Source organism: Haemaphysalis longicornis, unplaced genomic scaffold, assembly GCF_048455015.1.
Source record: "Haemaphysalis longicornis isolate Haplotype H1 unplaced genomic scaffold, Haemaphysalis longicornis Haplotype H1 scaffold_2, whole genome shotgun sequence".
Lineage (NCBI taxonomy): Eukaryota > Metazoa > Arthropoda > Arachnida > Ixodida > Ixodidae > Haemaphysalis > Haemaphysalis longicornis.
Genome location: NW_027526295.1, coordinates 239,727,915 through 239,753,034, shown reverse-complemented (window position 1 = coordinate 239,753,034; position 25,120 = coordinate 239,727,915). Strand labels below are relative to the sequence as shown.

The window sequence follows — 25,120 nt, the reverse complement described above, 5'->3', positions numbered from 1 at the left end:
TGATCTACAATCAGAAAGCTTCGCAGTGGGGTTAAAAATAAATATGAGTAAATTAAGCATGCTGAAGGCGCTCTCTTCAGCATAAATAGCGAAATACTGGAACAAGTACAAGCTAAGCTAATAGGTCTTGAGGGGGGGGGGGGAAGAGGGGGAGAAAAGGGCCCGAAACTGTCTGGCGTGGGGTGCCGGGACCTTATCAGGCCCAACAAGTACAAGAATATAGCTGTTTTGAACCGGCTATCACTGCTGATGCCAAGCACGAGAAAGAAATCCGGCGCATAATAGGAATGGGTAGGGGCGCACTCGGTCAGCAGCTCACAAATAATGAAAAGTAAGCTACTCCTATCCCTAAAAGGAAAAGTATTTAAACAACGCGTTCTACCTGTCATGACATATGGAGCATAAAATTGGCGCCTTACTAAACAACTGGAAGGCAAACTTAAGTCGACGCAACGAGCCATGGAGCGAACAATGATAGGAGTAACACCCAGGGACAGGAAACGAGCATCCTGTTGATCCAAACCCGAGTAGAAGATGTCATAGTTCAAATTAAGAAAAAGAAATGGACTTGGGCTGGTCATATGGAGAGCCGAGCCAGGTTCACGAGTTTTTTTTTCCTTCTTCTTTCCTGCCCAGCTCTTTCCTTCATCCCCAATCCTCAGCAGAGACGCATGTAAACGCCGGCCAATAAAGAGCCTTCTCTCTCTCTCTCTCTCTCTCTCTCTCTCTCTCTCTCTCTCTCTCTCTCTCTCTGCCAATATCTCGATGGAGAGACAAAGTAAGAAAATTCGGTCGCCAAGAATGGACTCGGGTAGCGCAGGACAGGAGGGGGTGGAGGTCAATGGAAGAGGCCCTCGTACTGCACTGGACCTAAATAGGCTATGATGATGATGATGATGATTTTTATGGCTCACTAATGGCGTATGTCGTGTCAAAAACGCACCGAAAGAAACCCAACTTTATCTGACACTAATTATGATCGTGGGTGACGTAAAAGATAAAAACGCTTCCCGTGCTTGGAATCGAACCCTGGGTTCCTCGCATTGTGAAGCCGACGTCTATCCGACTGCACCAGCTCCGACCTCAATGACCAGCGGCTGCTGGTGTTGAGGGCTATTGAGGCTGGGAAAGCTCCAGGAGTCTTGGACTGAGGACTCCTCCCATCGCTTTTCGCAATAAACACGTTTACTCTCTCTCCCGACACTTCCTTTTTTTTCTTTATTGTGAGCCATCCCGACACGACCGAAGCAGTTTGTATTTGGAGAGCAGGGCATGGACGTGCAAAATTAGACAAAGGAACCACTCACCTTTCCGTCTAACGACGAGGATAGTTGAACGCAAAGCTTTCTTTGTGCAATATCAAACGGCGAAGTTTCAAAGTCAAAGCCGCGGCGATCAAAAGCCCAAAACTGCGCGTGAGTCAAAGTCAAAGCTCCACAAGTCAAATTCCAAACCGTCTGCGAGTCAAAGTGTAAACTCAGAAGACAACCAAGGAATCGCTCACAAGAAAGCTTCGCGTTCAACCATCGTCGTCGTGGGACGGAGAGGTAAAGGATTTTTGTGCCGTGAACCACTCTGGCAAGCCTCTTACTCGCCGGTGAGACGTAGCCAGGTTGCGGGTCTCGCACGGGTCGCTCTCGACGTCGAACAGGTACGGAGCTTCACCCGGCGGGGTGAGCTCAGATCCCGGCACGCAGCTGACCGTGGCGTCCAGCGCCCACTCACTGTCGTTGTGGTGTAGCCGGCCGTACAAGGACTCCAGCACCTTCGCCGCCCTGCAGTCAGCGTCGAACAGGATAGCTTTCAGAGACTGTTGATGGACATCTCTTTACCTACACACCTGTAGGTCAGGTGCTTTGCACAACCCGTTTTGTAGCGTAAGCTACACTGGCCGAGGTTGAGCAGTTTCGCGTGGGCCGTGAAAGGTCGTTCTGCGCAAGCGCGAGGAGCATTGGATTGGTTTGAATTCGGATCGGATCAGATCGAATTGGCTTGGATTGGATTGACTTGGATTAGATTGTATTAAATTAAAATCAACCAATCAATCAATCAGAAACAAGGCTTTATAAAATCTAAATCTGAGTTTGCGCAGCGAACTCTCTACGGATCAAGCGTGCCTTGAGTTTTCCCGAAGTTGCGCCAGATCATTGACGGGTCGGCTCCTTCCCCGCGTAGGGTGGCGGTCGTTCTCGAGGATGTCGGCTGGCGGCTGCAACAGCAGCTTGTAGCGGCCCGCCCTGATCGCCATCGAAGAGCGCCCCGGGTCAGCGTTGAGGAGCATCTCTCGACGTGGAGAGGAGGAGCCCTCAGAAAGCGAGGGCCACATGTCAACACCGTCGATCGCACCAAGAGCTGGAACACTGCCGCCTGATGGGGAGAGAGAGAATCAACTTTTATTGAGCCTAATAAAGGTATTAGTGCACGCAGGCACCGGACGAGGTGGAACCCCCTTCTCGGATCCCACATGCGTCTAGCAGCTCCTGGCTCCTGGCTGCCAGCGCGAGCTGGGTGGTCAGGTCGGGGCTAGACAACAAGGTCCCCCATCGCTCTCGGGAATGTGGTGTGGATATAGGGGTGGAGGGCGGGCGGATCTCAAGAGACTCGCACTCGATCAGGACGCGTGCCACAGTGCCTCCTCTGTCCTTGCAAAATGGGCAAGTACACCTCTCCGCGTACAACCTGTTCAGGAGTGTGGGATGCACTAGCGACACCGCCTGTATCCTTCGGATAACAGTCTGCTATTTTCGGCTCAACTGCGGGTGAGGCCTGGGAAACCTGCAACTGCGCTCTCTGTACATTTCCGTTATTTCTCTGTAGCTCGTGACGGGGAGCAGCAGCACCAGCTCGTCCTCGGCCTGGACCACGGTGTAAGATACAGTATATCTTACACCGTGGCCTGGACGAACAGCTCTCGGGCGTGGTGGTCGGCGAGTTCGTTTCCTTCCACCTTCGAGTGAGCCGGCACCCACAAGGCTCGCCTCAGAGATCTTCGCTTGGACAGCATCGCACGTGCCTTGGGGGACACCCTCCCCTTTAGGAAGTTAGTTGGCTTACGCCTTCTTGGAGTCCGTGATAGTGCCGCGGCCCTAGGATGTGTTAGCGCGAGGGCCACGGCAACTTCCTCCGCTTCGACCGATTGGGTCGTGCGGACGGACGCGCAAATCACCAGGGTGTCTATTTCACATGAACAGTTTTCAAGAAGCATTAAACTTTAAACTGCGCGCCACGGCGACTCAATGTGGGCAGGAGTGACGCAGTAGAGGCCAGCCCCCAAAACAGCTACCTGTGCGTTAACTTCCCGTTAGTGATACGATTCGAGTGATACGATTAAGGGGAAGTAGAGGCTTCACTATACAAACACCGAGTCGTGTCTCCCTTCTTCCGTTACAAGTACGTCTTCGCGTTCTTTAAAATAAAAATCAGTTGGCGGAGTGAATATCTCTTGTACAATGCCATTGCAGAGAGTATATGCAGCTCTGCTGCATATACTCTGCGTAGGCGCACAGGTCGCGTAGGCGCACAGGTCGCTTGTGGTGGACCCTTCTTGTATTCGATACCGACCAGCCGACTGACTGAATTATTAATCAATTAATTAATTGTTCATTTGTTTATCTAACTTTTTGACTGACTGAAATGACTGAGTTAATTATCAATTTTTATAACATATTGTAATACAGCTCTACCATTACTGAACAACCTTCTCTTGTGACGAAAATTGTACTTAGCAACCCTCATGATTACTCTGCTTGTCGTGTTACAAGAGTAGAATTTTTTGACAACCGTATAAAGCAAACAGGGCTTATAAGAAAGGGCCTATTTTAGCTCCCATTATAAGCCTTTGTGGTGCCTGATTGACTGCCAATTTCTTTTAATTTTCGAGCGTTTGAAATTGCGGGCCTGCTTTCCGACGTTCCCACTCACACGACTTTCAGCTCCACCCGTCTATACCCGGCTCATTTATGCATGGTGAATATTGTCTCGGAAGGCTCCCACGGGTAATGGGAAAAAAAATCTTCACTCCCATTAGAGCAGTGAGAGCATAGGGTGACCAGCTCCCAGCTCGAGGATCAGAAGCACCTGATCTGGACTTGGGCGGTCTGAACTCAGGCCACCACCCACCCTCCTTTCCCTCCCCTTTTTTTCCTTACAGAAGAAAGAAATGCTATTCATACTCCTCCTTGCTTCGAATATTCCCAGATAATCCGGCGCTGCCTCATCTATCTGCCCAGCACAAGCAGCATATTGTGAAATGAAAGGGAACCGCACCGGCGGCCGAGTACAGCGTGGGAAGCCAGTCGCTGATGTGCATCATCTGACGCGAGACTCGGCCCCGTTTCCTAAGCCTCGTGCTCCATATGAACGCCGGCACCCTGGTGCCACCTTCCCACAGCGAGTCCTTGGTGCCACGCAGGGGCCAGTTGCTGCCGCTGTTCCTAAACGGCCCCGTAGGAAGACCACCGTTGTCCGAGCTGAAAACGATGATGGTGTCGTTTAGCATTGCTGCCCGGCTCAAGGCCTCAACCACGGCACCCACCGACTGGTCCATCGCGTCCACCATGCCTGCGAAGTGAAGGAGGTGTCACCGAAAGCATCCGCAAAGTGATAAGGCTTAATTTTAACGGGTTGGTATTGTCATGACAAGAAAAATAAGTCAAAGGCCGCACGCAGCCTGGCTGGGACCGCCATGAACGCTTGTACGTAGATCTCGTCGCCTTGCAAATACATCGTTCCACCATCATGCATGGTTCGTCTGCCCTTTGTCCCACGTAACAATATACTTACACCCACAAAAAAGCAACGGAGTCAAAAAGAATTTTTTTTGCCTAAACCAAAGTATGCATTGTGGGGTAAATGCACGCGTAAGCAGCGTCGTTATGCAACGAGTCAGTAAAGTCGGCTTCACTACCATACACAAATACCCTGCTAAGAGTGCGTTTTTCTAAAGGCAATGTAAGCAGTCTCATATCAAGGTATGGTGGCTGTATAGGGCGATTTTTTGCCCCTGGAACTCCAGTTTTTGGAGGGCAGTAACCATGGGATTGGCAGCCGGGACTCTAAATACGATGCTGCCAGGGCGGAGTGATTGCCAGCACTGCCTGCAGGGCTAGGTCCACCTGTTCACCAGCGGCTCACTCTACCGCGCATGGGGAGTCATACACACAAGGACAAATTATAGTAGCCAGTAACGCGGTTTGCAAAGTTTGCCAGGTGACAGGCTACACGATATGCATACCCAGTCTAAAATCGCAACAGGAATACCGCAAAAACCTAACAAGAATTCCTGTCGTACGACAAAAAGCTTTGTTGTGACAACAGAAGTCCTGTTGTTACGACAAAGCCATCTGTTGTTACGACACACATTTCTGTCGTACGAACAAAGTCAATTTTCTCAACGACAAACATTTCCGTAGTCACAACAGAACTGCCATTTACGCTACTCTTCAGAATGCGCAGAAACATTCAAACCATGTGCAACTACTGATGGAACATCAGGATCGCGACAAGACAGGAATTCGGCGCGACGGAACATCAATCTTAGGACAGGTATACGACACACGACAGAACATCAGAATCAAGACACGACAAGAATACGACAAGACGACAGTAGGACACACGAAAATACGACAAACTACAGAAATTTTTCTTGCAATTTCGACTAACGGTGGGACCAGACGCGTGCTCCCGGCTGATGGAGTGCCCTGGCTGATGCAGCGCCCTCATGTGTCTTGCTAAAACGACAGTTTTGCCGGTGTCTCCTTGTTAGGGTGCCTGCACATCCCTGTTTTGACGTCGGCCTTCCAAAAGAGGCCCGGCAGTGTATACATGTCAAGGCTTTCGCCTCCGCGTCTCTTAGGCAATAGCTAAGAACACCTGGAAGTTTTTAGGGCCTATCATTTTATTACACACAGAAGCTCACGTATCCTTATGAAGTGCAATATACTGAACCCATTTAAAGTCGGCTTCACTAATATGCACGAATTCGTGGCCGGGCCGGCGTCGTTTAAGGGTAATACACGCGCTGCGCCTTATATGAAAACATAAAGGCGGCCTGGGGGTCTTGTATTAATACCCTTTTGATACGCGGCGAAGGTACGGTGCATCAACACTTACGGACGTACAGACGGGTGTCCCCGTTCAGTCCACATAAAAATACTCACGCTTTAAAGAAAAAACAACGTTTAGCACAGCTTTGTGTCCGTCGTTCTTATATTTTGCCCCTCCACTATTCCCGATATTCAAGTCGTTACAGTAAAACCAAAGTACCTTGTCTATCTGAAAAGGCAAGCAAAATTTAACGAATATTAACGCCAGAGGCGCACGTTACAGTTAACGTCGCAGATGCACGTAACTTTTGAGAACCATCATGAATAAATCCTTTAGTTCGAAAACTAACTTGATCTCTGCCTACTCTTGCATTCTAATTCAATCTTACGAAGATATCTTAAAGGATCCATGGAGACAGAATACAAGTTAGGTTCACTAAAAGAGCGATTTGTTCCAATAGCGATAGCACCAATGTTATCGCAAGCTTCAAACAAACATTTTAAATAATAAAGAAAACTGATGAAGTAATGGCGACTACAGCCATTTCCTGGCGAGTTTTCTATGACGTCACAGAATCTTTGACGTCACAAAGCCATCAGAAAGAAACATCACTAGACGACTGTAGCGGTGCATCTGGTTATATATGCTTGATCTTGTCACTTGAATCCTAACGCGTAGCTAACACACTAACTATGGCTTAGTGTTTACCCCCATGCTGCCGCTATTGCGTCACGCTATCGCAACAAAGCTTGAATATTTCTTACGTTTCATTGGTTAAAAATCACGTCTTTTCGTGGATGTAATAGAACTGAGTTGCTTGCTACGTCTTTCACGTACGTGCTCAAAAATGTTAGGCATTCACCTGGAAAATCAGAGCCATCTCGAGGGTCACGCCGCAAATAGAATGGAGGACATACAACCCATTTTTAGGCAAAAGAGCTTTAGATATCTACGCTTCAAAAAAAATTAAAAAGAGCGCAATGAACGAGGATAGAACGAGCGCTCGTTCAGTCTACTGTGTTTCTCTGTCCCCGGTCATTGCGCTCTTTTTAATTTTTTGGAGCCATGAACCAACTCGCCCAGCAAAGCAGTCTCTACGCTCGCGTTGTGGGGTACAGAAAAGCGTACAAAAAATCGTTGTGAGACACAAAGTATCGCTCAGAAAAACAGTGGGTGCATCGGGAAAGGGAAACAGCTTCACCGGAGGATGGTGTGGAGAAACGGCGACGGACCGAAGAACGTTCGGGATGCGCCTAGCACCCACCGCCACATTACCCTTTCTTCTAACCGCGTTTTCTGTTGGCACGACGTTTTTCCCCAGGCTTTCCCTCGAAATGTGGTGCCTTTAAGAGCAGGTTCTGATCGAAATTTCGCCTACCTGCGTAGTAGGTCCTCTCCCTGTCACCAATGTACGAGAATTTTCTGACGAGCTCTTCAGGAGCCTGGAAAGGGTCGACTGTTCTTCCGCAATGAGCGGCCAGGTGGCTGAAGTAGCCAAAAAACGGCTGCAACACAAAAAGGGCGAAACGATTTTTTCATCTCTCAATGCTGCAATTTAACACTAGGGGAAAAAATACGCACAGAATCAAACCATCGGGCGTACGACACGCGGAATCCCTATCTTAGCTCGAGTGTCCCTAACCGTGCGTGCAGCGGAACTTGAGAATCGCGTGTGCGTGCATGATCCACTACCACCCTCAGACAGCTATCCGCACATTCCGCACCGCCCGCTCCCCCGTGGCATCGAAACAACTGAAAAACAAGCTACCACTAATTACAGCCCATCGCCCGGCATCCAATGCCGTTAGGCATGGGCGTTTCAGCAAACACCAAATCTGCAACCCATCCCCAACCCCTCCATGCAACAGTGGACGGCGCGTTTGACCATTAAATACCGTATACGATCCGCTTGAACTAGTGAAGAGGGCCTCCGCAGCCGTCCACAGTCAGAGAATCCCAGACCCCCCCCCAGGCGGGTTCCCTAGTATACAACTGTTGTTCATTTAAGATTTCATTCATTCATTCATTCATTCATTCATTCATTCATTCATTCATTCATTCATTCATTCATTCATTCATTCGTAATGATTACAGCATTATTTGACTACTCAAACAATATTCTTAGACAGCATTCGAGTCTGATCCTCGCATGCCAATTACCTTGGATTTGTCGTGTTTTTTAATTAGCGAGAGGAACTTGTCAGTAAACAACTGCGTGGCATAGGTTCCGTTCTCTTCCCACACCGGGTCTCCATTGTCCCTCAAGTCCAAGCCTACGTACTCCTGGGGGAAAAATAAGGGAGGGATAATAAAGGAACACTGCGTCGTCGGGAATATGTTATTACATGCCGCTATAGCGCACATGTTGCCCGCGAAAAGGAAGCGTCAAAACCGAGTCATGCCCCGAATCAACTCCATTGTGAATGTAGGCCACCAAACATGCAGATATAAATTCAAATTAATCTTCTTCCGTACGTTCACGTGTAGAGAAAAAAACGTGCAATCTGTTTCTGTTTTCTTTTTAAGGCACGCCGCGGTAGACTGTAGAGGCTACTTACCCCACCAGATGTGTGATCGAAATAGTCCTCTAGTCCAGTGTAATATCCGTAGAAGGTGTCAAAACCACGCTTCAGCGGTGTGTACGCACTTTTGAAGAAACCCAGATGCCACTGAAAAGCAAAATTTAAGCGAATTATATAGTAACCCTACATATATATATATATATATATATATATATATATATATATATATATATATATATATATATATATATATATATATAGAAAATAAGGGTTGGCAGTCAAGAAAACCTCGGAAAGCAAAGGAGTGGTTGTGGTGGGTCATAGAAAGAGATGAAGATTTTTTTTTTTGAGTCGAAAAGAAAGTGGTGAAAAAATGCCCGCCAGGTGGGATCCGAACCCACGACCTCCAGAATACCGGTCTGGTGCGATAGGGGGGAGCTTAAGAGGGTTCAACGCTGGTCGACCACTCTCGACATGTCGTAGACACTCGAGTCACGGCCCGGGGGTTAAAAAGAAGGTCCCCTTCACCCCGAGTAGTCCGAGTGGCGCTGGCTACCACCCCCAAGTGCAGGAAACAAAAACAAACAAACAAAAAAAAACCTTAACATACATACCCGAGAAAGTGCTGGGGAAACAGCCCCGCCGGTAGCGTAGTGGTTATCGCACCAGACCGGTATTCTGGAGGTCGTGGGTTCGGATCCCACCTGGCGGGCATTTTTTAACCACTTTCTTTTCGACTCAAAAAAATCTTCATCTCTTTCTATGACCCACCACAACCTCTCCTTTGCTTTCCGAGGTTTTCTTGACTGCCAACCCTTATTTTCTGTCTTATTTCACAGAGCCCCTCATTTCCCATTTTCTGATATATATATATATATATATATATATATATATATATATATATATATATATATATATATATATATATATATATATATATATATATATATATATATATATATATATATATATATATATATATATATATATATCCCTGTGCTCAGTTCCCCCTCCTCTTCCAAATGTGAATTATTGGTCGAATAACAAGGATTATTGATGTGCGCCCTTGCCCCACAAGGAGAGGAAAAAATGGCTCAGGTTTAACACTGTTCACACAGAGTTCAGTGAAATTTTACCTTTGCTTAAGAATTCGCGAGCCTGCCGTCTAGCCATATCCGAAGGGTATTGAAGGGCTTAGGGCCGTGAGACGTTCACGTTGAAATATATCCCAAACAGAACGGGTATGCTAACACTGACCGCGTGAAGTCTGCCTGCGCGTTCACGCTCCTCGCCCTCCAAAATGCACGCAAAAAAAAAATGCACTGACGATTACTACCCTCCCTAATGCGAATATTGTGTGCAGCGCGAACTGCAGCCATCTCGGTTACGGCGCGTATTTGCTGCGTCTCAGGAAGTGATCGCGTGGTCAGCGCTACTCTGCCGTTATCTCGCAGCACTTCGCCGCCGCCGAGCATCTTGTTGCAAATCGTGTTCGAACCTCCCGCGCAAATGTCACGTGGTTCGGATGAGCCACACACAGAGGAGGAGCGTCTGGCGAAAGTGTGAGGGGGAGGCAGTGAGACATGCTGAGCCGCAACGACGCAGTGGGAGATAACGCCTCAGCAGCGCGTGACGCCCTCCCCACCACACTTTCGCTCGACGATGCTTCTCCGTTTTCTTTCTGGCTGGGGTGTGTCGTTCGCTCGCTCGGTTACGCGGACATCGTCTTCGCCTACGCCGCCGCCAAACCCCTGTACCGGGCGCCAAAATGCTCCGCGCTAAAATGGCAGGGGGAGATGGACGCCGCGTGTGGAGAGCAGTATTCGACGCGAGATCGACGTATAGGCGGTATTCAATGAAAAGTTTAGCGGGTGATTTCTCCGCCTGGCAACACTGAAAACCGCCATGTCGGTGGCCACCGTGCCAGCGCATGCGCTTTGCGCCCGCATCTCGAAGAAAAAAAAAACACCGGCGAACGTCGTCTGCTGCGTTTCAGCCAGATTATCGGTAGTGGCGTCAACAGATATAATATTATTCGCACTCACATTAAGTGGTGGCGCTCTACCTACCCGCGAGCACTTCGAATCCACGGAGGATGAAAGCGCGGCTGCGAACGGCGCGTTATAAGCAGCATAATAAGTCCGACACTGCATTTGGCTGCCGCCGCGGATGTCGACACAAGTGCACGCGCACCGCATCCACGACTTTATTGACTTTATGTCTGGTAGGTGCCCTCTAATACGTGGTTGAGTACAAAAACCGAATAATTTCTTTGGACAAATGGTTCACGAGTACACCGATTTAGCGCTGGCTTCTCGTGCGCTAAATGTTTCACACCCAGCAAAACAAATCACGTCTGACGTTAGAGCGCGGCGGCTGGCAATCAGCCGATCTGCGGCGGAGACTTCATACGCGTCTGGCGATAGGTAGATCGCACTGTGCTGCACTCAACAGCACTTGGCGTCGAGGTATTACTTTGCGTTCAGAGGGCAACAGTTTGGTAATGATGCAGTTCCTGCTGTCAAACGGACCACTGCGCTCACGTTGCAACCTTTCTGCCACGACCGACGACTCGCTCGTCGGTGTGCGCGGAGGCTGGGGTTGAATTGCAGATAAGGTTGTCACACTGCCATGAAGGCATGGAGGAGAAGAGGGGTGCCTGATCTGGGGGCCGGGCGCACAACGTCGCCTTGGCAACAGACGCTTGGCCACAGATATGGCGGCGCACTCGCACGGTTGCCTGCATGCATTCCACGCTATTGAATACCGGCTATAGGTAGCGACAGCGTCCCGCTGCTAGTGTGGATGCTCCGCTGAGCGGCCCGGGAGAATGCATACTGTGGGCGCGCTTCGTACCTTTCTCGCGCCGTATGTGAGCATGAAAGGTGCAGAAAAGAGTGGTATGCTGTAGTTAGGTTCCTCAACGTTCTTGAGAACCAGTTGGGCTTGTTGGTACATAGTTAAATGGTTGCAGCGCAAAAACGACGACGGACGAGTGAGGAACAAACGGGACGAGCGCTAACTTTCAACTACTTTATCTGAGAAAACACACATGAAATCTACACCGGTCAGGAACGAAAAAACCCATAGGCAAGTAATCGCTAAAAGTGCACACACGCAAGTACACAAAACACACGTGGCACTAGGTAATCATCGCCGACATGAAAAGTCACGCAGGAAGGCCAATTCTTTATGCGTCAGAGCCACTGAAGGCGCACTTACACAGTGTTCCCTCAGCCTGGCTATCTCGGCAGCTTCGATAATCTCCCGAACCGTCTTGTCTTTATGCCTGGCCAAAATGCGGGTGCGTGTAAAATCGGGAAAGCAGCCACAATCACGGCAATGGATACCGAGGTGGCCACTCACAGCACGAGTCACATTGTAATCATGCTCGCGGAGCCTGTCGTTAGTGCAGCGGCCCGTCTGGCCCACATACTCCTTATCGCAGACCACAGACCCCTTATCGCGGACCAAGGGTATCGAGTAGACGACGCCCTGGCTGCACTCTACAAACCTATTCTTGTGATTAACAGAGCATGATTGGGGTTCCCTCGTGCCTCCATTGACGCGTTTGCATAGCGCCCCCAATTTGTTAGGCGCGGAGAACACTACGTTGACGTTCCCACGTCTTCCTACCTTTTTGAGGCGGTGGGACACGTCATGAATGTATGGAATGACCACTACCTCTTTCCTATCTTTTTCGGTTAGGTCCCCCTGACTCGGCACTTTGCTCAACTGCTTCTTCAAGCGCTCGGCAACAGACACGACCAGATTTGTAGGATACCCCGCTGACGACAAGCGGTCCACTTGCTGATACAGGCTGGAACGCATAGCATGGTGGCAGGATTTCTTCAAAGCATTACCTAAACACAAGTTAGCAACACCCCTCTTAACAAGTTTGGAGTGCGCAGACTTGTAAGGCAGTAACGGTTTGTTTGCCCTAGGCTCGTACTTCCAGCAGACGTGGCCTCTGCTAAACGTGAGCGTCAGATCCAGGAACCTGATTGAGCCATTCTCAGGCACCTCGTGGGTAACCTCCAAAGGCTCAAGGCACTGCCGAAAGCTCCTGAGCACATCCTGATTTTACACGCACCCGCATTTTGGCCAGGCATAAAGACAAGACGGTTCGGGAGATTATCGAAGCTGCCGAGATAGCCAGGCTGAGGGAACACTGTGTAAGTGCGCCTTCAGTGGCTCTGACGCATAAAGAATTGGCCTTCCTGCGTGACTTTTCATGTCGGCGATGATTACCTAGTGCCACGTGTGTTTTGTGTACTTGCGTGTGTGCACTTTTAGCGATTACTTGCCTATGGGTTTTTTCGTTCCTGACCGGTGCATATTTCATGTGTGTTTTCTCAGATAAAGTAGTTGAAAGTTAGCGCTCGTCCCGTTTGTTCCTCACTCGTCCGTCGTCGTTTTTGCGCTGCAACCATTTAATTATTTTCAACGTTCAGTGTATTGCATGGAAGCGGCAATAAGTTTTCATTACTACGCTGAAAAAGCGGCGACCCGTCGGGAATCGCAGAACGGCCGAAATAATGACAATGAACTTATACGCCATGGCTCGTAGCAAGATCGATCTTTCCAGACTATGGCTTTGAGCCTTCAACGAAAGCATAAATAGAAGCAAATCAGGAAGCCTCGATCTCTGGAATTCAGTTTACAACAGCAGTTTAAATCGCTTTCATTGGTAGCATGACGGAATCTTGCATTTGTGGGATTCCCTGAAATGGTAACACCACCTAACTGCCCCGAGGTTTTTTCTAAGAGCTTACAATATTTTTGTGGGTTGGAAAGGCAGCATAAAATTACTGAATTTTAACCAGCGCAGAGATATAAATCCAACCGTTCAAACGAGTTGTTTGCGAGCAGCTTTAGTTAAATGAAATTTTAGCGACTCTGAAGGCAGGTTTGATGAATAACGGTGTCGAATCACTATTTAAGGCTTTCATCGCAAGTGAACTTGCGAATTAAATTGCTAACGCGCGCAGTACAATCAACATCTAATGTTTAGCTAGGTTTCTGCAAAGTGACAAGCATGTTTATAGTGTGTAAACCTAGCTTATGGGACCTCACATTGAGCCCAGATCTTCTGTTACGGCTGCACTGCTGACCATTTGCGTTCCTTTTAAAATCTAAGAGGTGCCTACAACAGCGAGATGTGTTTGCATTCTTGCGTAATGTCACTTACGAGCCATAAAGATGGCAAATGAAGTCGCCCTGTTGCAGATGCAGTAAAACGTTCCTCTTTATTTCTCGTTACGAAATAGCGCAACGAGGTCCCGGTAACTGCTTTGTGTTGTAAACTGAACCTCGCTTTTGTCTGGGACTTTAATTCTTGAGGATTGGTTAAAAAGGCACGGATAAAAGTGTGTGTTTTTTTTTTCGGGGGGGGGGGGGGGGGGTCTGCCAACATTCAAAACGCAGCGAGAAGAGAAACCGCGTAACGGGGAAAACCAAACGTTGGCGATCAGTATTACTTGCAACTGGAAGTACGCTAGGCATCGTGTTCCGTGGCGGTGAAAAAGCAGTAGTTCAAAGTAAACGCCAGTATTTTGATAACTGATAAACCCGCCTTTTGCCCCGGGATTGTCCAGGAATTGTGGCTCACATTTTTCAAAATGGGGTTTAAAGCCAGCATTGTGGGAAAAATGAAAACGATCCAGCTAGTCATGGCCCGCACCCTCCGCACATGTGGGCAACAGTTGCATTAAATTGCGCGATTTCTACTTCTTGAAACTTAGATCCACCTTAAGGGGTTAAGACCTAACCATATTAGTCATTTGGTTATGCTGAGTGAAAAACATCTTTGGACAAGGTCGTGATTTGAAAATGGGCCCATATATAAAAATGACACACGAAATGTGACAGTACAGACGCAAACTCACAACTGCTTAATTTTACCGAGAAATCCCCCTGAAATACTCTTGTGCATTCACAGGAAAGTACTTTAAATAATTCATAAAATTGGCAAAACAGTATAAGCAACGACTGTCCAAAAATGGTATTTATGAAGGTACGGGAAGAATTCGATCACACAGGCGCTTGCGAGTGTAAAATACGTCCCCGTTAATGTATGGGCGATAGCGCACGGGTCATTGTGCAGTGTAATTGTTTTTGTTTGTGTCTTCTTTCTAAAAGGACACAGCGCAATTTTACAGGGGTATGGCAAATGTACGGGCATGCGCATGAGTCTTGTCGCTTAATACCCCCCTGTAAGAAGCACAAGACCCGTAGACTTTTATCCTTTAAATAACCACCACGCCACCTTCAAAAAGCAGTCTTTGACGTTCCTGGAACCGTAACCGACTGCACTCATCAATGAGAAAATTGCAAGGTGTCGAAACAATGTTCCTAGTACGTTTCACACTCAAGCGGGGACCACGGCGACGGTGTTTCGTGGAACTAAAGTAGCGCATTATCCCGCAACGGCCGCTGATTACTGCGTTCCTGGATAAAATCCGCAGGCAGAGGTAACTATGCCACTGCTTAGTGCCAAACAAGTGCACATTTTCGTTTTTTTATCGTGTGCGGCGCGCTTCTCGCGCCGCGCGCAACGTGAACGAGCAGACGACGCGAGAGCGCACTTTCATACGGCCTGCGCTTCGGGTATAGTTCCCACCTGTCACCGCCGCTAGTTCGTGGCGCTGCGGACCAACCCTCGCCGGTTGACCTACAGCACGGGCGGGGTACAGCGGCGGCGCGCGCGCATTTGCCACTGCCGTGGCTACACGTGATACCTGTCCGTGTAAATTTACATGTGCGTCCTTAAAATAGGCCACTCCTTCCACCCTTCTGAATTTTCGGTCTAATAGGGTCAAACAGCCGAACATTATCACTCGGAAGCGCCTAATCAAAAAATTGAAAGAAACATTTTAACTCTGGGCACATGAAGAAAAATATGCGAGGCCTTCATATCTTATCAGCGACTGTATTATATGAAAATGGTGAGGCAGGCAATAAACGCGGCATTTTCCGTGACTGAAATATCAGTTCTTATTTTTCCTTTCGGATGATGCCTTGGTTTGCACGCGCACAGGGCACGACCAGTGCCGCGAATGATTTCCCGCCGAGGGAGATACGGTTATCGCTTAGCTAAACGTGTTTCTGCTGCTCACGCTCCGGTCGGGCTGAGCGGACCGCTGGCAGCGAGCGCACTCTCAAAAACGTACAGATAAAACTCTTAATCATGCACTGAAGTGCACAACGAGTCTTCTTTTTGGTGATATATAGCAGCGAAGGTATTCATTGGTACCGGTGATATTCCGCGGCAGATCCAAAACACGTGCGGCAAGCGTTGTCGGCTCGCTCGCTCGGCCAGAGGCGATGCGTCGACTAAGAAAAAAGAGGGTTGGGAGGGTAGAGGGTTGGTTCGAAGCGCCCTCACCCTGTCAAGAATCTGCTGTATTGTTTCCATGTTGGGTGTGCAGGCCGTATGAAAGTGGCGCTCGCCGCTCCTCCAGTCCGGCCGTGCCTCACTAGGAGCGGTTCGTCCCGCCGCCGCCAGGGGCCGACTGTGTTCGATCTCGGGATACTCCCTCCGTTGATGAACATGCTTCACCTCTCAACACACAACGTGAGGAAGCCAGCTTACAGAAACCAAGTTTTCAGTGATTTTCTTAAAGGAGTATACTGACACCCATTTTCGGCGTTAATATTCCCTTCCTCTGCTCAACAGAATACACTGGCTGAAATATGAGTGGCCTGCGACGCGAAGAGCATACTTTAATTGGATCTCATTTATTGAGCCGATGTAACAGCACGCAGAGCGGCACTCAGCAAATGGGCATCAGCGTGACATCATCCCGTGGTAGCCAAAAGAAGTGACGCGACACCGCTCGTCAAAGACTCGTGACGTAACTTCACGCGCGCGGCCCCGCGAGTGGCGGCTAGGCGCGGGTGCATGTAGCCAGAGCTACAGGCATAACCGCTGCCCAGAAAGGCACTGTTGGCAAAAATATTGCTTCCTTTCCCACACGCGGGAAAGGAAGCGATGATATAGCCCGGAATCGCAATAGAAGTCGCCCTCAGTACTTTTATTGAAAGCGGTCATGGGATTTATGTTGCAATGGTAGGCCTAGCACAGTCAGGCAGCTCAGCCGTTCAGCTCCGGCGGCGGCGCGGTCGAAACAACGCCCCCAGTGGCCTCCGCAGTGTTTTGACATCCGCACAAAACGGTGAGGTCATGCCGGGATAGTGTCATATGCGCCTTTCGGGCTGAAAGCGCGGAAAATTGATACGAATGATTTTCAGTCCGTTCAATGTAATTAATTATCGCGCGCTAAAGTATTTAAAGTGCTGTGTCGGGTACGCCAGACCCTTAAGCATCGATAAAAGCAATAAAAATGGATCATAAAATTTTCGTGTCAGTACTCCTTTAAAGTCGGCTACACCTCTAAACACAGCTGCATTGTTGGGAAGATATATTTTCAAGGTAAATATAACGCATAAAATTACGGAGGCCCGAAAACCTTCGTCGTCAATTTTTTAACACGAAAGTGTTTCATTCCCGGATACACCAAGATTTCGCTGACGTCATATCCGTCACGGAGGTGAAGCCAGTACAACGAAGCAAGCGGCCTGTAAAGGGTGCACCCTTGCACAAAGGGTGTTCTTGCGGGGAAGCAAACTTTAGTACATAGGGTTGTTCGCTTTCGGGTTTTATATTTTAACACGAAAGTGTTTTCTGCCGCGATACCCCAAGATTTCACTGACGTCATATCCGTCACGGATATGACGCCAGTACACCTTTCCCGAAGCGACCCGCCAGCAGTACGTCGCTCGCCAAGCACACCTACAAGACAGCCGTCGACCCGCAAATCATGCTCAGCTGCAGATTTCGCTGCACATTTCACTTTCGTGTTTTACCGATTCCTGTGACAGAGGAATCAACCACAGTTTTTTTTGTGAACTTCGACATGCGCTGAGCACAAGTCCTCAAGTTTTCGTTTCACACGGTCGCGAGAATTCAGGGGAATAGACATCTATCGCTTCGCTGCAAAAGTATACTGCGCCCATTGCCGAGACTCCAGATCAAAAATGTCAGAACGGACAAAACATGATGTGCCTGCCTGCACCTTGCCCTTCTCCACCAAGCAAGACACCATTCGACATTTCTTACTTTCCCGATCATGTGCACGTCGTATCCAAGATCCTTGAAGTGCTCCGGCATCAATTTCAGCTGAAGTGGCAAGCCCCAGGGTGCCATGTTGCCGATAGCTGCCGTCTGCATTCCTGCACAGTGTATATTTTATACTGTCGGTATCATTGCACAGTAAATAAGCAAACAATTTATTTCGTGCCAGAATGCTGCATGGATAGCAAAAAAAAATTATCTCTACACAGCAACTGTGTTCAAATCAAAATTTTTCCCAGCGAGCCCTTTCTAAAGGAATACGCACTACAAGCCGGCCAGCAGGTACAGCCTCCCAAATTTTTAATATAGCGGGAGCGACGACCGATCGGCATGTCAGCGCCTTATCACGGTGTGCACCGGCAAAATAGGCGACGGTATACCGTCGCCTATTTGCCTATATGCGCGTGCGCGTATACGCGCACGCGCATAGAACTATCTGTTGTGGCCGCGTCGTCTGCTCCGCTGTTCTTCTCGGGGCAAAACACCCCCGTTCTTCTTGTCTTGCAAGGCCGTTTCACTACCGCCAAAGGTAGCTATAAGCAGCGTGGTGCAAAAATTCATTCAGATGCAGTGGCAGGGGGTGTACCACTCTCAAGAAAACAGCGTACCAGACGACACTCGCACAGCAGATGGCTCTAGCGCGTGCGCGTACTCTCGCCTTTTTCGCTGCTGAACACCGTGATAAGGCGCTGACATGCCGGTCGGTCGTCGCTCCCGCTATATTAATAAAACTTTGGGAGGCTGTACATGCCAGGGAAAACGAAGGAGCCTAGTGATGACGATGACTGCGGCAATGAGAGCAGGGGAAGGGGAAAAATTGCCAAAAATGGCAGTTTTGTTATGGACACTGAATGGTTTTGTGTGCGTGCGTGCGTGCGTGGCTGCGTGCGTCTGTGTGTGTGTGCGTGCGTGTGTGTGCGTGTGTGCGCGCGTGTTCGTGCGTGTGTGTGTCATTCACGAACTCAGCCATGTTTGAATATTGTTCGTATTATTTCTATGATTCTCCCTAGCAAACGCCCTGCTTCTGTTAGTCTTGACGCAGTCTTTTCAGTTTATATATGTTCTTAGTTTTAAGACGGCCACTTGTACGCGTATACTTTTTAACTGCTGCATTTCTTGTTTGCCTACAATCTTTTGCTTCGGCCCTTACAATGAATGAATGAATGAATGACAGTTGTACTATAAGGGCTCGTCGAGTGCAGTTAAGCGTTTCGGTCGTGCTGGGAAATGGGCTACCCGTACTTTTCAATTTAGCGTGGCCCTCGGCAAGCACAGCATTATTTTCATGTGGTCTCACCTGTTCTTATTGGATGCAATCCACTTAGTAGTGCCGACCTCGAAGGCGTGCACAACTGCATGGCGTAGTAGTTGTTTAACATGATTCCCTCGGCAGCCAATACATCAAGGTTTGGCGTTGGGATCTGACTGGATCCATGAAAGCTGACGTCGTCCCAGCCCTGCAAATTACGCCGGCAAAGAATTTTTTTCGTTGGCGCGTGTTGTCATGAACAATAAAAACAACAAAAAACTTCCAAGGACACCTAGCACTCCTTGTGAACTGTAGAAAGCATTACTGGTTAAATAAACGTTGCCCAGTGCTCGTTCGAGTTTATTCGCTGCGAGTGATGTACTCGAGATTTGCTGCTCTGCCGGTACCTGCGGTGTACTGGCGGCGTGACTTTATCTACTGCCGAAGTTGCGGTCGCCGAAGAGAGAGCGACAGAGAGGGATATAACTTTTATTGGAGCCACGGTCACTGAGGGTTGGTGGCGGCTGGGCCAAGGCCAGCCTCAACTTTGTAGCTCTGCGTAACACAACCAGATAGATAGATTCTTTTTCTGCCCACCAACCACGATCCCATTGTACAAACTCTCCCTTCCCTTGCCCTGCCCTCGCCCTTGCTACATTTTCTGTATATATATATATATATATATATATATTTATATATAACCCTGAAACCAACTTATTCTGTACTTTGAAGAAAGGAAGTCCTCTTCCTGAAACGGCAGTAAACTTTTATTTTTATTTTTAATGTTTCTCTTGTGTGTCTCTGTCTCTACTTACCTTATATATATATATATATATATACGGTGAAAGAGAAGACTAAAGGGTAACGAACGAAAATGTATTAACGTTTCGGCTTCGGAGAAGCCTTCTTCGTGATTTATTCTGACGAAGGCTTCTCCGAAGCCGAAACGTTAATACATTTTCGTTCGTTACCCTTTAGTCTTCTCTTTCACTGTATATTTTTTACCGGCCCCATCGTACTTCATTCATACGCTATATATATATAATATATATATATATATATATATATATATATATATATATATATATATATATATATATATATATATATATATATATATATATATATATATATATATATATATCAAGGTGTCGAACCGAAAAAAATACCGGTTCGGTTACGGTTCGGGTTCGGGTGAAATAATTTCGTTCCGGTTCAGTTCCGGTTCGACCAAATCACATACCGAACCGGTTTGCGAACCGGTTCGAGAGCTTGAACCGGTTCGCGAACCGGTTCGATGAGTTGAATTATCACTGAAATTAGAAAAATAATATTTACTAGTTTAAAACGACCATCAAGTCAAAACACAAACAAAAATTCAAAATTCTGCTGTTCCCCAAGGGCAGTGGCGCAATTGCAAAGCAAACTTTAAACAATCACGAGGTATTAGAAAAACAGATGAAGTGGCGACGATTTACCACCTTCTTTTTTGCTCACACTTTATGTTGTCCCAGCGACTATTCATAAAGCCACCGCCAAGAGATATGATGGTGGTATATATTTTCTGTCCTTTCCTTTTTTGTTGAAATCGCAATCGTCGCTATGCAATCACCCATCACGCTAACCTTGAAGCCTTAAATTTAGTCCTGCGTACTGGCGCGTTCAAATACCAGCGCTTAATACCAATGGCGCACATTTTTTATATTTGTTACAAAACAGAAAAATCCTACAACAGACATATAAATACTACCAATGAATTAGAATATTTGGTCACCCTGAATAATTTGCTAGCTGTCACCTTATCAAATGTGTTAGCCACACTTTTGTTAAAAGTAAGCTTTAGTTAACGCTCAGTCACTGCATTATTGCTCTGACCACTGCAATTCCTTTTGCGATACCGAAAGTGTGCATTACAATCAGTATATCATCGTACCGCCTGAACCCCTACCATCGTTCCGTGTGCTACATTGCGGAATCTTATAACAGATAATGCGGTTACAAAATGAAAGGGAAATTTGACACGCGGAGCATGAGATTAGACTTTTTGGGTAGACACTCTTTAATTCGTCCACAGCAGTACTCCCCTCCGGAACGAGTCGCAGTAGAAGCAATGTAGCGAGTTGGGCAAACGGCTTAGCAAACGGCTTAGCCACTGAGCAGCTCCTGGAGTCACACTTGTCAAGTATTAAAAATTTGCAGGTGTCGGACCTTTTAAACAAATAAAGAAATGCAATAAGTTTGCACACATCAGGTGTGGGCTTTCACTGATGCGCAGTGGAGCACTCCTGCAGCCTGATTGTTCCAATAAAGTCGCAGCTAGGGAAGGGCAAAGTCATTTTATATCCCCTGCAAGCTGCCGAGAATGACATTTCGTTTGGTCAGCTTGCACTACGCTCGCGCCTCCAGCAGGAACAGACCATTGCTACATTGGTGCTCATTCATTTCCCCTGTTGTTACATAAAGCATGATAGTGTTCAATTGTCTGGAGGAGAAAGTGCGCGAGCAAGTACGAAGTTGATGGTACGTGAAAGAAAAAAAGGTCTGAATTGCATTGACTGTGCAATATCAACAACACAGGGTCGAACCGTTCCGGCATGAACCGGTAACCGTTATTTCTTTTTTCGGTTCAGTTCCGGTTCCGGTTCAGCGTGCTCAAAAAATAACGATTCGGGTTCGGGTTCAGTTCCGGCAAAAATATCGGTTCGGTTCCGGTTTTCGGTTCGGTTCCGGTTCGACACCCTGATATATATATATATATATATATATATATATATATATATATATATATATATATATATATATATATATATATATATATATATATATATATATATATATATATATATATATATATATATATATATATATATATATATAAAGGTGCTGCATTGTCGCTATTATTGCCTGTCTATCGTCACCGAACGCGTGCTCGGTTATGCCGGACCTTTGTCTGCGACAGGGAAACACACAACAACACGCGGTACCGAGCGGGAGCCATAGAAATAATGACGAAAGTGTCCGTCGCTAACATCTGAGAGGATTGCCGTTCTATCCGTAGCTGCAGTCAATGAAAGGAGATGACCCGCACGCAGTGCACGTTACAGATCCCAAGGTCGCCAAAATTGATTCGGTTAGCTCCACTACGGCGCGCCTTATCACCTGTGTAGCGTCGATGCGTCAAACCTCATAATCAATAAATCATTCTAGATGGCACATAGACCCGCCGCGGTGGCTAATTGGCGAAGGGGTTGTTCTACTGAGCCCGATGACGCGGGTTCGATTCCCGGCCGCAGCTGCCACTTTTCTGATGGAGGCGAAAAGCAAAAACGTCCGTGTATTCGAGATTTCAGTGCACGTTAAAGATCCCCAGGTGGTCAAAATTAATCCGGAGCTCTCCACAACGGCGCTTCCCCGCTTGTGAAGCGTCGGCGCGTTAAGCCCCACAATCAATCATTCGAGATGGCACGTATACTAGAGCCGCAACAATGACGCCGAGACCGGCTCACCTTCAGCTGCTTCGAGCATACCTAGAACAGAGATCGCGATAGCAGGAAAGCAAACAAAAATTACACCATCTTCCCGTGGGGAACCATGAGGAGGATGGGAAGCATCATAGGGGTTCTGTGTAGGTTCCATTGTTACCATTATGTTGTTTCATTTATCGGAGCACGAATGGGAACGTAGTGTGAACCCCCATGTAGAGTCAGAGAAACGTAGAGACAGCGAAGAGACCGACACCGGCGTTACCTGATCGAACACCTCCTGGTTCTCGTCTTTCTTTATTGCGTGCTCACGCTCCTACCCCGCTGCCCGCCCTCTCCGTCCTATTCTCTGGTTGAGCTGCAAGGCGCGTGGCGCTTCCCGCCACAGCTTTCCCACGGGAAATTCAACATCCTCCTCTAAAGTTTTCAGTTCGTCGTTTCCGTTGACGTTCAGCTTCGTGTGCCTTCGTCGTATCAGTAGCTTCTTGACGTGGTTTGAATGAGTCAAGGACATAAGGCGCGTTCGTAGCCCTTGCTCCTGTCCCGGTTTTGTAGCGCAGTGGGAAGAGCGCCACATACCTCCCGTTGCTGGCAGAGAGTCCTGGGATCGAAACCGGGCGCCGCTATTTCTTTTTTTTTATAGTGTAGGGGGAGAGGTGCGGACGCCGGACGACGGAGGGTCGACTAAGAGATGCTTTGTATCTAAAAGAAAGCTTCCGGCTGGCCTTCCTAATAACGTGTGCTGCCACTAACCGTGCACCATCATGCTCCATCTCACGGGAACGCCATCTGCGTTCCCGTCACTGCCTCAAGGCGAGTGTAACCAACGCCCATTTATCTCGGATCAGATAAAAACGTCCCTGAAGCCCTTCCGATGTCCATATTGCCGTCACGTGGCCCCTCCAATTGTGTTCAAAAACGCAGTAACGAATGCCCTAGCAAACGAGCACGGAAACAGATGTCATGGTAGAACTCAGAAAAATCTCAATGAAACTGGAGTTCTCCGATAGTGTGTGAGCACTCAGGCCGCATCCATCACACTTACACAGAACCTCCTAGGCTTTCTAACGTGACTTATTTACTTCACTGCAATACACAGAAGCAATGTGCAAAAGCCAAACTCACGAAGTCACTGCACATGTGGTTTTGACTGCTAAACGCCACGTACTTTTAACGTCTGTTTCAATAACATAAACAAATGCATTGTTGGGAAGCAATTTTTATGTGACAATAGAAACAGTTTTAAATCGAAATATGAAGGAGAAAGGGTATTTTACTCAGCACATCTACAAGAACTCATGTGTCTGTATAAAGTCTCTGGAGTTGGCTCCACCGCTATGAACGCATTCGTTGCTGGGAAAACATATTTAGAGGAAATATACAGCGTGTTATTTCAAAATACCAAGGCCCTTGAGAATTTAAAAAGAATGCATGTATAAGGCGCCCCTTTAAGGCTGGCTTCACTACTGCACACAAACGCATTGCTGGAAACCATTTTTACAAGGGCAACATAAGCAATCTTGCATGAAAATAAAACACAGCCTTCGGGATTTTTATTAAACTTGCTCATGAGACCCCAATATCTGGCTATGGAGTGACGCATGCGCCGTACGTGGAGTTACGCAACTGCGTTCGTTAAAAATTTCTGCAAACTACGTATTCATTGCCATCCTTGCTGGTTCGTTATTACGGCTGCCTTGATTCACATTGGCATTTCCCACAAGGCTACGAGGCTATAAAGTAGAGGTACGTTCGAATGTGTAATAGGGAAAGATTTCCTCTTAACGTTGCAATAAATCATTTTCGTATCAAATAATGGAGGCTCACAAGCACAGAGTGGTAATTGCCGGTTTACCTTGCAAGACTAGTAAACTATTGTAAGTTTACAGTAGGAAACAACGCTCGCTCACTCACTCGCGCGCGAATTCACGCACTAATTTCGTACAATTTATCTAAATATTTATTCGTCTAGACGTATTCAAGACAAACTCACAGTAAAGTACGTCGCTGTAAACAGAACATATGGCTAACGTGACTTGTACTTGCCATGTCATCGGCGAGAATGAAGACAATATGCGGCCGAGAAGACAGCACAGCGGGCAAGGCCGTCACAAATGTTAGTAAGAAGGCCAACATCTCTGTTAAATTCTGAGTCTTGCCTAGTGGGACTGATGGGTACTCCTTCCACGACCACTTTCTCGCAATAACTGACATGACAAAGCCAACCAGACGAAACAGCAACCACCGCAATCCCCCCCCCCCCCCTCCACACACACACACACAAAAAACGACAAACAAGAGATAAGAGCAACTGCGCGTTCTATGCACTCATTCGGCTGTACGCGCTGCGCTTGCCGCGACACGCATCCATGAAGCTTACCGGGTCGTCTAATCTCTACAGGTCAACCGGTTGAGCGTGCCTGCTCGATAGGAAAACACGCTAGGTGTGTGTGTTGTTGGCTATCCTTGGCTGACCACTCAACATCAAAACATCCCCTTTCACCGGTAGCGGCAACGTCCCGATATAGTACTTCTAGCTCTCCGTTTCTCAGTTCTCCGCGAGGCTGCGCACGGAATACGTTGAAAATTGCTCTATTTTTCGTATAATTACAATCAACTAGTGAGGTGAACGTTGGCCGGCAAGAGTTGCCGTGCATTGCATGGTGCCGTCGTAGTGAAACAACGT

At 47.7% G+C, this 25,120-nt stretch overlaps 1 protein-coding gene across 4 annotated transcripts in view; it reads right to left on the bottom strand.

Annotated features, from left to right (window-relative positions):
* Positions 1 to 24,877, bottom strand: part of LOC144170240 (arylsulfatase B-like) — a 79,510-nt gene extending 54,633 nt beyond the window's left edge. For 2 of the 4 annotated variants that reach the window (XM_077699893.1, XM_077699894.1), the window contains exons 1-9: positions 24,481 to 24,687; positions 19,001 to 19,160; positions 17,689 to 17,801; positions 8,604 to 8,714; positions 8,206 to 8,328; positions 7,424 to 7,550; positions 4,267 to 4,560; positions 2,118 to 2,367; positions 1,592 to 1,775 (exon numbers count right to left, since the gene is read on the bottom strand). In XM_077699893.1, coding sequence (XP_077556019.1) covers positions 1,592 to 1,775; positions 2,118 to 2,367; positions 4,267 to 4,560; positions 7,424 to 7,550; positions 8,206 to 8,328; positions 8,604 to 8,714; positions 17,689 to 17,801; positions 19,001 to 19,160; positions 24,481 to 24,648 — 1,530 coding nt within the window. In that variant the 5' untranslated portion in view covers positions 24,649 to 24,687. Of the gene's footprint in view, positions 1 to 1,591; positions 1,776 to 2,117; positions 2,368 to 4,266; positions 4,561 to 7,423; positions 7,551 to 8,205; positions 8,329 to 8,603; positions 8,715 to 17,688; positions 17,802 to 19,000; positions 19,161 to 24,480; positions 24,688 to 24,814 lie in introns of those variants that run through there. The other 2 variants (XM_077699895.1, XM_077699896.1) reach the window with 2 other exon arrangements.
* Positions 24,878 to 25,120: the final 243 nt, after the last annotated feature.